At 37.7% G+C, this 16,249-nt stretch overlaps 1 protein-coding gene across 2 annotated transcripts in view; it reads right to left on the bottom strand.

Moving 5' to 3' along the window:
- Nucleotides 1-8,977, bottom strand: part of SEPTIN7 (septin 7) — a 64,591-nt gene extending 55,614 nt beyond the window's left edge. Inside the window, exons 1-2 of one of the 2 annotated variants that reach the window (XM_061996136.1) lie at nucleotides 8,933-8,977; nucleotides 5,764-5,866 (exon numbers count right to left, since the gene is read on the bottom strand). In XM_061996136.1, the coding sequence (XP_061852120.1) occupies nucleotides 5,764-5,773 (10 nt within the window). In that variant the 5' untranslated portion in view covers nucleotides 5,774-5,866; nucleotides 8,933-8,977. The remainder of the gene's footprint in view (nucleotides 1-5,763; nucleotides 5,867-8,932) is intronic. The other variant, XM_061996137.1, reaches the window with a different exon arrangement.
- Nucleotides 8,978-16,249: the final 7,272 nt, after the last annotated feature.

Consider the following 16,249-nt stretch of genomic DNA (forward strand, 5'->3'; position numbering starts at 1 on the left):
CAATTGGATATTTAGACCACAAATACTCCATCCAAGAACATCCCTTTGGTTACAATATTAACCTATTCATTCATGAAATTGTCAGTATGTCTTGATCCAGCAGGCAAGCCTATCATTTTCAGACAAGAGGAAGAAAAAAAGCAGTTCTTAACTCATACAGCGTTTGTATCTACACAAACGACTCCTACTTTGAATCTCACTTCGAGCATGTAGTAAAGATGGCCCCAAAACCAGTCTTGCAGTAAACTGGTACCTGATTACCCAGTGCTAAGGAACTGGAAACAGTTAGTAGCATGACTTATCACGAGTTGTCATTTACAAGAGGTGGAACATTCAGCTCATACCTTACCAATGCACCATGACAGCTCAAGATTATCTGTTGCCTTTTGAGGATAGAATCAAAACAAGTGTTGGCCACCTGATAACCAACATAAGAGACATATCCATCAGCTAGGTACTTTCTGTAAGATTCAACTAAGTTCACACATTGCATTGAACACCATTTAAATCTGAGCATCTACAAAATCATGACTAGAACATCATGCAGTGCCTAATTATTCTAATACAAAAAAAACCTCCCAGATTCATTAATTTCAGTTCAATTGTGACTGAACTCAAGATCCATAAAGCAACAAGCACCCACCAGTAAGAGACATCACACCAAAGCTGGCTTTTATATAATCTACTCAGGAAGTTTTGCATCCAAACAATTAATAAAGAAAATAAAACCCATAAAGAAGATAAAACCCAAAGGCTTTGTAAAAGCTGTCCAGTAAGCGCAACAATTCCAATTAACACTAAATTTGCAAAGAAGAAAAAAAAATGATTGCTCTGCAGTTCTCAATAAGTATCAGCTTCAGTTCTGGCCATTAGAGTCTTTAAGCAACCTTCAGTACAAGTCTAAACTATTGGACAGTGAGGGAAATATTTAAAATGAGTTTAACAAAAATTAAGATTAAAAAAAAAAAAAAGAGGTTTTTTTCATATTGAGTGATTCAAAAACCTGCACCGTGAGCAACCTGGGAGAGTATTTGAAGAAATATGGTTTCCAGACAAGCTCAAGTTGATAGATCAACTGACTTTTCCTAACACTAAGTTCAAACAATAATCCACTGTATAAAGTTTCTCTTCCTCCAGTAGGTTTTAGACTTTGTGCAGGTTTATTTCCTCAACACTAGAAAAAGGCACAGGGAAATACCAAAAAGAGGCAGTAAGAGTAAGTACGCTGCAAACTATTTCACTGCAGTAGAAAAGGAAGTGCGGGGGGGTGGGAGTGGAAATTAAAAACCACCCCTGCAACCAACAAATAAGTATGAGAGGGGATTTTCTACTTGAAGCAACATAGTCACATGAATCTATACTTCAAACTCTTGCTTGAAAGTAACTCAGTGGAAAAACTTACACAGCAGGCCAGTAACCTCACTGTTAGATTACTGACCTCTCGCATTTTGGAGACATATTCACTTCTGAAAGACCTTCAGAGTTCACCTACTCTGCTTTCTCAAAAAACTTTTTCGTCTCCTTTCCGCAAAAAGGAGTGATATGCTACTGGTGAGGCATTACTCTATCAATAGAGGTTATTCCAGAGGCATGTGTCATCTCTAGGAGTACACTGGCTCCATTCTGGGTTCTACCAGTTTTCTACTTCTTTCATTTTTACCTCTGCCAATTGTTCTGAAATTCAGTATTTTGTTTTGCCATCAGGTACATATAAGCATTAAACTCTCAATTTTAATGCTCTGTAGACAACATTGTTGGAACAAATGTACAGAACCAGTACATACAAAACAGTAAATTATTTTTTTAAGGTTTCAACATTCTTCAAAGAATCTTTCCTGTTTCTGTACTTTATTGAAACCTCCTAATTCTGTCAATATAATACTTGCAACCTAAAATTTTCCTCTATATATTTCTTTATTTGTTTTTAAGTCTAGCTTTCTAAGGGAGTCATATCTGCTACACAATCATTGAACCCATACTATTACTTTTCTTGATGGAAAGAGTATCCTGGAAACTGAAAGAGTGCTATCTAACCAGGCACCAGCAGTATCAGAGACTCAGTCAGCCATCATGCAGGTAGTTCAAAATGGGTTGCAGACTAGCTCACAGTGTAGACAATTTTCAGAGGATAAGTGAATCAGAGGAACTGAGTTATTTTGAAGAAGTGACATTACAGGGGAAAAGGAAGCAGGGCATATTCAAGAAGTGAAAAAGGTTTTACTAGTTCTTTTCCATAATATGCTTTTTCTTTCCAAGATATGCATGCCACCATACACTACGAGCCCAGGGAAGCTAAAACTTAGTAGAAAAGGTGAAAACTCACTTTTTTTAATTTCCAGTATGTATAAAAGAAAGTATGCTTGAATTAAACTATATTTGTATGGTAGTAGACCCTAGAGGCCTCTAAAATAATGGCAAATTTAGGCAACGAACACTCAGCAATAGTACATCAGTGATGACAGAATCACAGAATGTTAAGGGCTTGAAGGGACCTCTAAAGATCATCCAGTCCAACTCCCCTCCCAGATCAGTACCTCCTAGAGTAGGTCACACAGGAGCTCATCCAGGTAAGTTTTTAATGTCTCCAGAGGAGACTCTACAACCCATCTGGGCAGCCCATTCCAGTGCTCCCTCACCCGAACAGTGAAGAAAGTGATCCTTGGAAATCAAACATCAAGGTCACAAAGGCCAAACATATGCTCAGATACTGTGTCAGTAGGGATACTATAGAAATCTTCATTAAGAGGATTTCAAATCACACCATGTCAACAAGATCTGGGAAGACCCCAAAACAGTTTCTACTAAATTGTACTGCCCGTGCACAGGTTATTTTTCACTTAACTATTCCTCTTATCTTGCCATATGCTTAATGATTTTATAATTGGCTTTAAAATTGCCAGGGAGAACAGCAGACTAGCAAAGAAGTAGCTGGGAGCATGTGAGGCTCTTGGTATCCCTGGTTGGCTTAATAAACTACACCAGAAAATGAGTAAGTGAAAGGAATAATTCCAATCAGAACATGATCCAGCACCAGAATACATCAGTACTAAATCAGTCCAAGTTTTCTTCATTGAACAAGAAAAACATTCTAAAATCAGTGTGCTTTTTCTTTAATGTAACTTCAAGTCTTGCAAAATACAACCCTTTCCTTTGCCTCCATGCCAAAAAGCAACGTTTAAACCAAACCACTTGCATGTGTATATAATTACAAATGAAACACTGTGACAATATCACATGACATTTGCCTTTACATTGTAATCTCCAGGTGACCTACAAGGCTAAAGGGACAATTACAAAACAAAACCAAAACAGATAATTTACTGTAGGAGAGGTTTCAAAACAACTTTCAGAGTCAAAACCAAAGAAACCAGCACTGTGTAGAAAAGTCCTCTGGATTCTTAAGTGTTCTGCACTTTGCAAAGCAGTTGATTTGTAAAATATAATAAAATAAAATTGAAGAGCTCAATCTCTAATAAGACTCACAAAGCCTGAATGTGTTAAAGTATATAAGCTCTAGGAAAAGCTACCACAAATAACTAAAGTACATAAAGTTTATAGGAGAAAAGAATTTTGACAAAGTTCTGACTACTTGGGTGTTGGTTCAAATCACAGGTTGCCAGCGTAATTTCCATACAAAGACAACAAAAGAGAGATTTCCTGATTTGGTGTTTAGACACATTGGAAAGCAATTCTGTTCCACACCTCATTACACTAAAACAAAAACACATATCTACTACTTAAGTAAGAGTAATTATATTAATAAGCAGATATAACTACAATGTCATATTTAAGATTTTCTTAAACTGAGCTATTAACCAGCTTAGCATTACTTCTGGAAGTTTGCTTAAGCATCTGACTTAAACACTTACTTTTCTCAAAAAAATCCCTATACAGAAGAGAAATACAGAGAATACACTTTGGATTTCAAACAGACCAAATGTTTCTGTCGAGTTCTCAAGTGTTTCAACAACCATCTTATCCTTGAAGAGATTACACAAGATTATGAAGGAAGCAGCCTACCAAGGCAAACAACATTTTTTTTCCCCACTTGTGAGCTTTAGTATTTCAGATGTAGAATTAGTTGCTTTAAACTGCTACTTAAATGTCATCTGTTAGAAGGAAGAAGAATGAAGCTCAGTTTAATGCATATTTCTGCCTGTTTTATGTCTCATCCTAAAAGGATGCGCTTATTAGTTTTTATTCTACAAGATCAAGAAGCAGTGGGGTTTAAACTACTGATTAGCCTTTTAGAACATGACTAATAAGTTCATTGTCTTATGAAGACTTTTAAAGACAAACCAGTGCCAAATGATAACTGATCAGTTAGGAAAACAAAGGGCTGAGTCTTTAGTTTCTTAAGAAAAGTTTAGGAACACTACTACAAAAAACAACACAATTTAGAGAAAATATATAATGAGATAGAAACATTCAAATGTTTTTTACAGCTAAATATTTGAGTAACTCCAGTTCCTAACAAGGCTAACTTTTCATCAATTCTTAACAAATATAAAAAAGATTCTTTAACATCAACTTTTTATATGTATAGTTCATAAACACTTTACTCTTCAGTTACATTTCATGCAAACACCAGATACAGAAGCCACTTCCCAAGCAATCCGTCTAAATGGGTGAGATCAGCTCAAATAAGGAGCACTTATGTCCTGAACTTGTCTCAGAAACCATAGAATCATAGAATGAAAATCATATTCTAGTCTACTGAACAACTACTCAGCCTTATGCATGCTCAAATTTGAAAGCCCTCTAACTTCTCTGGCACAAGGAAAGCAGAGGAAGCCACCACACACTGCTCTGGGCATCTCACCACTTCCAGGGTAATGGCAGTAACTGAGTACACTGGGGAATATACGGTTTATGGAGTATGTTCATGTTTAATGGACAAAGAAGTGCCTGTAAAACCGTTCTTAATGGAAACGGTGTCAGATCTGTTAGATACCGTACTTGCTGCTTCTTCAGTGACAAATACCTTATAGAGTTAACTGAAATCTGAGCTGTTACTACAACAGTCAGTACAGCTGCACAACCATATCAGTAAGTCCCCCCAAAAAATGCTGCTCCAGTGACTCTTCATACTAGACAGTAAAACAAAGAAGCCAAATGTCCCACTATGCACACCTATTAACTGATAACTAAATGGACAACTGGAAAATAGTTTCCATACAAATGCACTAGTTGCAATACTAAGCTTCACAGGCACCTGAAGAAAACAGCTGAACACAGAGATTGCAGAACCCAAACATTATTTATTTTTTCATCCATACCAACTAGAGTTTCCCATTCTCTGTAGTCCATAGGGAACACACTGTTTACGTTTGGGTTTTTTGCAACCATACAAAGCTAGAAAGGTTTGTTTAAATTAAAGCTTGGATTTTGTAGCACAGTTTTGTGGTCACAGAAGTGCAGGATAATACAGGATCCTGCTGCCTGGTTATGTGCAAAGAAAGATTCCAACTTTACTCTGGATCTCAATTTGTCGTGTCACACGTTTTTTGTTCAAATGAAAATCCAATTTCCACTATGTTATACTTGCAAGTCACATTTTAGATTAGATTCACATCAAACTTTTTTCTTACTTGCACATTGAATAACATGTTCATTTTAAACCCTCTAGATTTTAAAGTCTAGAAGGGGAAGATCCTTATTTTCTCATGAGATCAGGCAAAACCTATTTACATCACCATCACAGATTTTAAGATCTTCATTAATCTATTTCTTATAGTCATCCCTTAAAATAAAGAGACTTACCTACTACCATGAGTGTGAATTCAAATCCTCTCTTCACAGACTTCCGGTAAACTTGATTTGGAAGATTTGCAAACCCCACATATCCTTCAAGGTTCTTCTGTTGCTAAGGCAAGAGATAATTCGGGAAAAAAAAAAGTTAAAAGAAAAGCTTGTCACTTCATTCTTGGCTTATGTATTTTTTTAGTTATTTAAATGTTATCTTCATTTTCACATTTGTAGAAAAGTGTTATCTACCCAACCTCTCAACAACCTAAGCTGTCTAAAACAAAGACATTGAAATGAACTCCAACAAATAAGAAAATCTACACTTTTTTTTTACTGAATAAGCAAATGACTGGCACAGAAAGTTCTGTATGTCAACAGTATTTTGAGCAAGTACAATTACCATACCATGACTGTGCAAGCACAAGAGTGTACAAGCACAAACAAAATATAATCAAGTTTGTTACAATGCCCAATTGAAAGGCAGGTAGTAGTTAGAGCACAGCTTTCCTCTATTCCCAAGAGTTCTGGTGGTACTGACCCAACATGATCGGGACCAGCTGGATGCCCTCTGCTTCTGGGTCACACAGTTCAAGGCCTTCATGTTAAAATTAGACCAAGATCTACACTAATGCAGCACACACTGCAACCAACTCCCATCAAGGCAAAACTTCGGTTGCCTTGTACTGTGAAGAAGTTATTCAAAACACTGCCTAGTACGAAAAGAGAGAATTCTGGATGTTAGCCATTGCTTCTTCTCACATTAATGAAAATACTGTAGGTGCTCAAAATGCCTCTCCCTCACTGTACCAGACCTGGCGATCCTCCAGAGACCAGCCACGCTACTTTTAAACTGCTCTTCCAGTAGAATTCTAGAAATGTGTTTGATATCACAGCAAGTCTGAGGATTGTCTTATGAGACAAAACAGTTCAGTTATTTCACAGAGAATCTAAAAATACCTTTGGAGACAACTATCTAAAAGCAACACAAGGTACTGTTTCTCACAGAGCAATGATTTCAGCCTTGAGGCTTTATGGCCATCCAAAGCTGAGAGGATGTGGTTTGATACTACCTCAGTTACAGAGCTTAAGTTATTTACATCCCACAGAAGCTGATGCATTGTCTACAGGTTTAAATTCCCCTCCCTAAGATCACCTTAAAGACAGAGGAAACCTAAAATTAATTTAAAAAGAGAGAAATGTGTTCCACTGTAGGCACTGTTGCCTCAGAACTCCTCTGTGTGGGACAGAGTTTGGTTCATTTAAGTTTGGTATAAGGTTGACTCATGCTTATTTGCATGATTTTTTCTAAAGTAGATAAAATAAACTTATTACAGTAATAACTCCTAGCATTAAAAAAGAATGGTGTGGGGTTTTTTTTGTTTTACATTAAAGCAAACATGCCTTGCAATGATACAAAAGCATTATCCCCTTTAAAGCACTGAATACAAGAACTCACTGCTTTGCAATCCAACAGCACTAGTCAATGAATTGATTCTGCTTTAGGTCATAGAATCGATCTCTCCATTTGGCAAACAAACCATTATTTTCAAGTGATGCTGCACCACTACAAAGATACATTATACTAGTGCCATCATCAAATTTAAATACATCTGACAAGGATAAATTTAGCAGGAGTATTTTGAAAATGACAGATTTGATATCACTGCAGATTAGTAGCAGCTCTCAATTAGTGACAATACACACTGCATTAGTTCTCCCTCCAACCTTAAAAGGTAGATTCCTCAGTAATCCACACAGAATAAAAGAGGAACACCCAATGACAGCCAGCTAAAGCTAGGTGTTACAGTTTAAAGTCCAAATACACACAATGCAACAAATGTTATTACTTTTCTAAATGTAGGAATGTTTGCTATGTGTCATCAAGAACCTCTTTAAAATGCTTTTTGTACCAATTCAGTCTCTGGTGCAGCAATAGTCTCATCTGAAAGGCTCCAAAAGATTTAAAAAAGAATCAGGCAGGAATTTAGAATCCAAAGACTGTTTAACTGTTCCAATCTATTACTACAACTACATGTGAGCAACACAATCTATCACAATCTAAAACCTTGAACTGAAGCCAATACTTCAGAGATATTACATGACATGTAGGTGGGTGCCATTTAAGACATTAAACAGCTTTTTACCAGTGCAAGTCCTTAATAACTATTAAGAATATGCAATTGCTATTCATCCTATCAGATGTAAAACATCTAATATCACAGTCAGACACTCCTAATAGTTCTACTTGTCAACCATCTGCATCTTTGCATGCCTACATATCTTTTAATGTATGGCATGCTTACCAGAAACAGCTCACCCCCTCATTAAATCTAGGTAACACTCTTTTGCTTCAAAGCACTACATGTAATTCTTGCTTTAAATTTTTATTTCTCTTCCCTTCCACTTCACATCTAAGCTCTACTTTTAGGGTAGTTTTGACGGTGAAATACTTAACAAGAATAGATGGCAACTTTCAGGTCATTTGCTCTGTTTAGCAGGCGTAGTATTTACATCCCAGTGACAGAACACTGGAAGGGGCTACCCAGATGAGTTGTGGAGTCTCCTTCTCTGAAGACATTCAAAACCTACCTGGATGAGTTCCTGTGTGACCTACTCTACATGGCCCTGCTCTGGCAGGGGGGTTGGACCAGATGATCTTTAGAGGTCCCTTCCAATCCTTCTGTGATTCAGATAATGAAATATAAATGTTACTAACCAGAATGATACATAAAGTGTTACACTTGGCATTAACGCTGTATTTAATGTGAGCATTTATACTCACTTCACAGAAAGCGCCTTGTAAAAGACTGAAGCTGGATGCCAGGTTCATATTTCTGGTATACCAATACCAACATAAATGGAAGCTTTCAAACTACAGATTTTTAAATGGCTGGTTTTGTTCTTAACTTGCTACTTCTAAACAGACTGAAACCAACCAGGAACTGAGTTTCTTAAATTCCTGAAACTGCTTTCAAAAGGAGTTACTACTTTTTTTGTTGACTTCCACTGCATTGATCATTGTGCCAGGTGAGATCTCATGTTTCTAATACAATAGCTTCCCCTTAACTTTTATCCTCTCTGATTCTCAAGCAGCTAAGCTCAGTTGCAGTTCATCCACTAAAACCCTATTGCTTATTCTACTTCCACAATAGCTGTAATACATCTGTATCAAAGCAATACTTACAGCTACTTTGTAAATAACACATTTCCATCATTTCCAGTGTTGAAATGGATTGATAGAATACATCCAGTAGTAGTCCAGTAAAATGATGAAATTGAACCGTTGCAGTAACGAGTCCACACAGGTGCAGCAGCAATCCAGAAAGAGAAACAGAGGCCATGTGAGGAGAGAAGGAAAAGGAAAGAAAACGTTACTTACATTTGACCAAAGTTACCTGCCATTACTTTCCATCTAGTATGTTTAGTATACAAGGGTTTATGTTCCCTTAATTTAGTTTGTTTTATACATACAAGAGCTTCACTTCATGGTAACACACAACACAACCTCCACACCACTTAATGATCAATATAGGCAGTTAATTCACTAGTTTTAGTTACTCTAGTTATTCAGTGTGGTTTTTATCACAAGCTATCTGAACCTATGATAGGATCAATGGAACATTCTTCAGATATGTTCTCCAGAACATGTAATCTCATTTCACCACACTACTGCACAGTATTTTTATTTTAGAGTGGAAAAGCTACAAAGATCAAAGCCACCATCAGGATTTTGTACTTCTGTGTCACTTTACACATTCAGTGAAGTGCATCAATTCACTTCATTTGCAATATTGAGCATTAGAACACTGCTGCGAACTTGGGCATAACTGTCACGGTTCAACAGCAAGAAAATAAAGAACAAATTAGGAGGCATAAGTGAAGTGTCTGTCCAGCATCACCTAACTCTGCAATGACAGGAGACCTATGCTAGCTCTCTGACACAGCACTTAAAATACTTAAAGTACAAACCCATGTCACATAGAACCTTTGAATTCCTGTTTTTCACTAAACATCTTCCCATGCTCAAGTATCTCAAGGCATTGATTAAAAAATGAGAAAAAAAAATCTCCACATCAAATTCTAGGCCAGTAGTCAACGATGAATCTGCACCCCAACATTTAATTTTTTAGTCAATCCCATACTCTCAGAGACTCAGAGCCTATTTTCAGAAAATGTACACTGCAACAGAGACTGTTCAAACAGGCCCTAGGATCCTCTTCTCCTTTTCCACCTAGCAGGATATGACCCTTCTGTTTTTGCTGTCCCCCTCGTATTCTCTCAGCACCCAGAGCTATCTCAATTCTGGATACTTTGCTGCTGCACTCTTCTGAAAGGACAAAAAAAACCACAGTCCTGCCAATCAGCGCCAGTTGTTCGCCATGCCCTACAGAATGGTGGCACAAGATGCTCCACACAGCTTTGGGAAGAGGGCAGATGCATACACAGCAGATCTGCAGCAAGATGTACGGGCTGGAATACAACTAATACTGCAGATCCTGCAGCAGTACAAATGCCCAAAGGTTTTGATGTCAGTCACCATCATTGATCATATTGTACATCACTACTTTCAACTTTCCAACAAGGTAGCACAGTCAAGCACAGAGCTCTTCTACATCAGTTTGCCAAGCACACAAGACAGCCTGGTTCCCTAGACAAAAGCAGTTTTAAAACCATCATCCAGCAAGAACAGCTGCATGGGTTGGACCAAAGTTTCTGCCTTTGAGCAGTGCCCAAAACCAGACATCTAAGGAAGTGCATACAACTGCATAGAGATAGCAGGATTTCTCCAAATACCCTGTAGCCACCAAAAATCAACCTCTAAAGCACTTGTTAAGACAGGGGTGTTCTTCCACTTTAAGAGCATTTGATTTATTTCTCTTCCATGCACTTATAACACTCCTCTTGGCATCATGTAACAGAGCATCCACAAAAGGCCCTGCAGCAAGGACTCCCTCTGACTGCCTCTGTCTTGGTAAAGGGGAGAACTTTATCATTTCAAAATCACTGCACAGTACTACCTGTGTTGGAAAACAGCCTTAATCTAGTGTAAAGCCCATTCCATGCCTCTGATCATCTCTACTGCTCTTCCATAACACTCTTCTAGTTGCGTACCTCTGGAGAGGTGAGGGTAAGAGCTACATACAGTATCAAGAAGCAAAACAGTCACAGATCCAGTCTCATTTGGCAATACCTCTTGTTCTCAGATCCTTTCTTACTGATTCCCAATATGTCATTTCCTTTTTTACCTATTTTTGAGCACTGAGGGGATAATACTATAAACTGTACACGGCCTAAGAACTTGCTCCTGAGCTTTAACAGATGTTCACAATTATTGCTGATCATACACTTAACATTCACCTATCTACATTTCAGCTGTCATTTTGTACCAACACTAACATTTTTAAGTCCTTGTAGTTGTCCATCATCTCTGCTCTAACTTAGCACAAAGGCAAGCCATACAATTATAGATTTGGCCTTAGCTGACTTTTGATGCATTTTCTCTGTGCACTCAGTGTTAAAGTAGGTCTCCCTCCGAGCAAAATGTCAAAGCCCACATAAACCAGTTGCAGAGCTAGTGTTTTTACATCCATCATCTGAACCAATGGATTAATAGCCAGCAGTTAGCTATGTAAATGAGTGAAAGAAGGCATCATCAATGGCTTTCCAGTAAGTTCTAAGGAAGAACACTAAAAATAAAAAAATCCTCACTTCTCTTGTTCTATCAATACTGCCTATCGTGTTTGTTATTAACCAGACACCATAATTTACATCTCTCTTACTCTCTGCTGACTTGTGTCCATGAGAGAAAAATGGAAAGTCATTCTTTGTGTACTATCACCTGGGCCAAGAGGTGACACTCTGTGGCATAAGATCTGCCGCCTAACAAAAGAACAAACTGTATCCATCTAGACAAGAGGAGATGCAAATCCAAGGTGAGCTGAAGCTATTCTGTACCTCAGCTACACACAACTTGAGAGCTCAGCTCATACTCTACACAGGCAAGAGCAGCTGCTGCACAAGGGCAGTAACCAACAGCCTGTTACATGATCTAATGAAAGCTCTTCAAGGATTTATGATCTAGTCAGACTAGCAGCAAATATCAACAAAGGCAGCTGGAGAAAAAAAAATAAATAAAAAGACAAAAAACTGAAGAGCAGTTTGACATCAGGGAGTCACTGTCTTCTCCAAAACTGCCTTTGGAGCTTCTCAATCAAACTTACTCTAAGAGAAAGAAATGCAATATTTCCTCCCTCCCTCCCTCCCACCCCGTGACCTTCTAGAAACTATTATTTTTAAAAAGTCTCCAGAAGCATCACAGAAAACCCAGGAAATGTTGAAATCTGACCACAATTATAAGCAACAGTCTTAGAAAGGGCATAAATACCCATTGCATTAGGCATGTTATAGCCATGTTTGTCGTCATCAACAATGAAAACAAAAGGTGACCATTTTTAACTGATTTCACACATTTGGACGAGGGAGCACATTTTTTTCCTACAATTTACATTTGCTATGGAGCCAATTTGTTCTTTTAAGATATTTAGACATAGGGCAAGTTTCCTTCACACACAGTCCACTTTGAAAAAATGTCAGAGCTGCCAAAACACAAGAATTTGCACCTGCTCTAACATGGATTTCAATTAAGCTAAAACCATCTTAGTTAGCCAATTTCTGCATACTCTTTAGCCACAGTGTTTCCATTCAATTTCCTACCATACACTAGGAGTAAGACCAGTTTAATAGAATTTCTAGCTTTATATAGAAAGACTAGTCCTTAAAAGCTCTGCGTACTTTTATTTCCTCCAATATGCCTGACATGGTAACCCTTTACTGTCTTCTTTCTAACAGCTCTAGTTGTGTAAAGTCTCCACTTTGGTATCTAGAAGCCTTGAAAAACCCGTGGCAAAATCTAGGGATTTACTTTACCAGTATCTTCAAAATCCCTAAAAGCTTTTGACACCTTAACAAAATCTGCATTTTTTCCTAATGGTCAATATGGAGGTAATATATAAAACATGTAGCTAATATGTACTTTTCTTCTGACACATGCTAGTGGTAGACTGCACGTCTTGCAACTGACAGGTTTTTTTACTCCATTCTTAAAACAGGAGCTTTAGGTACCAGTATTTAGTGTAGTAATGCTTCTACAAGTCCTGAGAACACTTGTTAATATATAGTACCTTAACTCAGATTTTTTTTTCTCCAAAACATTAAAATATACACAATCTGTATTTATACTTTTAAAAGCCATTAGAGCTCTTGCTCTAAAGTTAAACTTATGCTGGACATCTAGGAACATGGTTCTATGATTCTATGGTTGTCCTTTCACTATTCAAAGTGAAGATAAAACATCTGTCACTCAATAACATCTGCTATAATCTGCATTGTAGAAGTCTAGTACTGATGGGAAGAAAATCAACATTTTTATTCCCTCAAGCAGGCATCAACTACAGATAGCAGAAAGCTATTAAAAAGCTTTCTTTAATAGGAAGATAACTTGGCTTCCAAGTGTGAATCGAGGTTCTTGCTTGCATTAGAAAAAAAATAAACTATTCTCACAAAGGATCCAAAAGAAATAAAATCCTTCTGATGAATAACCACAATTAAGATTTGGATCTCTTTCAGTCTCTAGGAGCAAGCTGATTAAGTTGGTAATCAATAACTTCACATTGATCTGATGAATAATTTTTCAATTCAACTGTTCCTCACAATCTCAGTGGGCATAGTGAGTGACTATAGGTGAAGAGAGAGCTCTAGACTCCCTTTTCCTGTGTCAGACACTATCATCTGGTTTAAAAGAAGATAGTGCTGAGACACATGTGATGTCTAAGTGCAAAAGGGTTCTGCAAGAGGGATTCTGCACTGTAAAGATCAGAAAGAATAGACAGTACAGTCTATCAGTTGAGACACAGGCAGCATGTCCAGAAGGAAAGCAGAAAACTGAAGGAAAAAGAAAACGAGGATGTAGCAGGCACTCTAGTAAACCTTAAATTTGCCTCTTAAAATGAACTTTGCCAGCCTTCAGAGCCAGCATATGGTATACAAGGGCATGTCTGAGCAAACTGTGCACAGACCACAGCGGCTACAGTCAACACAGCCAGCACTGCAGCTCGTCTGCTTTCTTGCACTTTGGCTGCTGCAACTACAGGAAAATGAAGTCAGTTAACCACTTGGAAAGAACTAATTACAGATAGTTGAGGGAAGAAGGGGAGGTTGTCAAACTATAAAAGCAGGCCTGTATATCTAAAAAGAACACTATTAAAAGTTGTCTTCGTGATAACTCTACACAACGTTCAGGTCAGTCACATATATTGACATTTTTTAAGCAACAATTCATCCTTCACCAGAATTAACTAGACGACTAATTCCTTGAACAAAAATTAAACTGTATTTTAAAAGCACAAAAAAGTTTACAAGCATAGAAACACAATTTTAAAGCTTCTCTTTTGATGCATTTTCCCCTTCATTGAGGCTTTTTCAAAAAGCCTTGGCCTGCCTGTAGAAAGCAGCACCCACCCCACCATAACACAACAATTTGCATCTGATCAACTCAAAACCAGCTTTGACAGTGAAGTAAGCAATTACCTTCCACTCCATAAAGCTGGGGTCAAAATGACTAGAGCAAGAAATGGTACAAGAGACTGCAAAGCTTACAGAAGGAGGTCACCAAAACAGCAGCCAGGGAACTCCTGTCAGGAACAGTGGTAGAGCAAGCATCAACCACACATCACTCAGTGTATCAATCACTATTTTTAACCTTCCTTCTTAGCTCTTCCTCTTCAGTTTTGCCATCCTTGACTGTCTATTCCAATACAAACACTGAGCCAAGGCTTGAAGATAAAAGATGTAAAGGGAAAATATATTTTTTAAAACTATAAAAGATTCCTGGACACAAATCTCCAAAGGAGAACAAAATCAAAACAACAAACCAAAAACCAAGATAAATACAAAAAGCATCTGTTCTCCACTTTGAATGTAACATGTGTCCTGTCTATCTAGCTTGTGGAAGTTTCCCAGAGGTGTAAATAAAAGATCTTTAAAGTTTTGGGTTTTTTTTTTTCAAACTAACAAAAAAAGATGTGACCTTTCAGGCAGTTTTACCTCACACTACTTTCATCAACCAAACCAGTGGTTTCAAAAAAGACCGTTTTAAGGAAACACAAAGTCCACACAAAGTGGTTAGTGTTCAACCTAGAGACTAATTCAAGAGTCTTAGCACTGGAAGCATAGTACAAAGAAGCAAAAAAAGCATATTAAGAAACACATTGAAGTATTATGCTGTAACATATCATTTAGTTCCTTTGCCATTTTGTCTTAATCTAAGTTACTGTTAAGCATTTTTCTGTTCCTTAACACTTCATTTCCTTCAAAAAACACCACTCAACAAACCGTGACAAATTAAGGTTTACAGGCTTACACCTATTTAAAACAAACAAAAAGGGAAACAAAAAACCCCCACCAAACCCAAACCATCTGATTCCCTGCCTCTCATACCCCAAATCTCTTAGAGAAGCAGCAGCATCAGAATGGGCATCTGACATCTGCCTGAGCACAGCACTGAATTTTTAGGAAGAGTAGATTCCTGCAATCCAACTGGCAGTATTTCAACTGAGGGACTCAGAGGAAGGCATCTGCAGGTGTGTGTTCTGCACTCCCTCTGTTCTACAAATTGAATACCAACAGAAGTGAACTCCCCATTAGTACGTCCAAGCAGCAAGGATGGCAACACTAGAAACAGTTATTGTTACATTTCTAGTCTAAAGGTCTACTATCAGGTCTAGTAAAACTTTCTGAACATGTAGGTACGGAAATGCTAATGAGAGGTTGTGTTCAGTTATGTTCAACATACTCTAAGTGAAGTGTATTCCCCTTAAAACGGTAACAGAAATTACAGTATTGCCTCTCTGGTGCTTCTGTTAACACAAGGAATTTTCATGCCAAATAACCATAGGACAAAGGGCTTTTACCATACATTTCTGTATGGATGATGCAAGTCCTTCCCATATGGAAGCCATCTGTTTTCCTGGCTATTCTCTTGTTTTTGCTATACTGGCTTCTATGCCGAACACCTCAAGCTTTAACTTACAGAAGCCTTCAGAAGTCCTCTAGATTTTACCAAGAAAGACGTTTTGAGTGAAAATGTTCTGAGACATATCCCTGACACTCGGCTGTTAAGGTTTAATGTCTTTTTGTGCTGTAGCAAACTAGTACCCTAGAACAGCAACACTCAAGTATTTCTGAAAGCACAGATTCTTTTGCCTGAGACAAGCAACTTCTTTGCAACAATTAAACTATATCTTGAGACTATCCTTAACAAGCTGTTAATCATTTAAAACATGCTTATAAAAAAACCACATAGTGGTAGTTCCAAGTTAAATTCTCAGTGATGTCCAATGAGAGGGCAAGGGGCAATGGGTATGAGCTGGAACATAAGAGGTTCCAAAGAAATACAAGGAAAAACTTCTTCAGTGTGAGGGAGCACTGGAAGGTGCTGCCCAGA

This window comes from Colius striatus, chromosome 5, assembly GCF_028858725.1.
Source record: "Colius striatus isolate bColStr4 chromosome 5, bColStr4.1.hap1, whole genome shotgun sequence".
NCBI classification, from domain to species: Eukaryota; Metazoa; Chordata; class Aves; order Coliiformes; family Coliidae; genus Colius; species Colius striatus.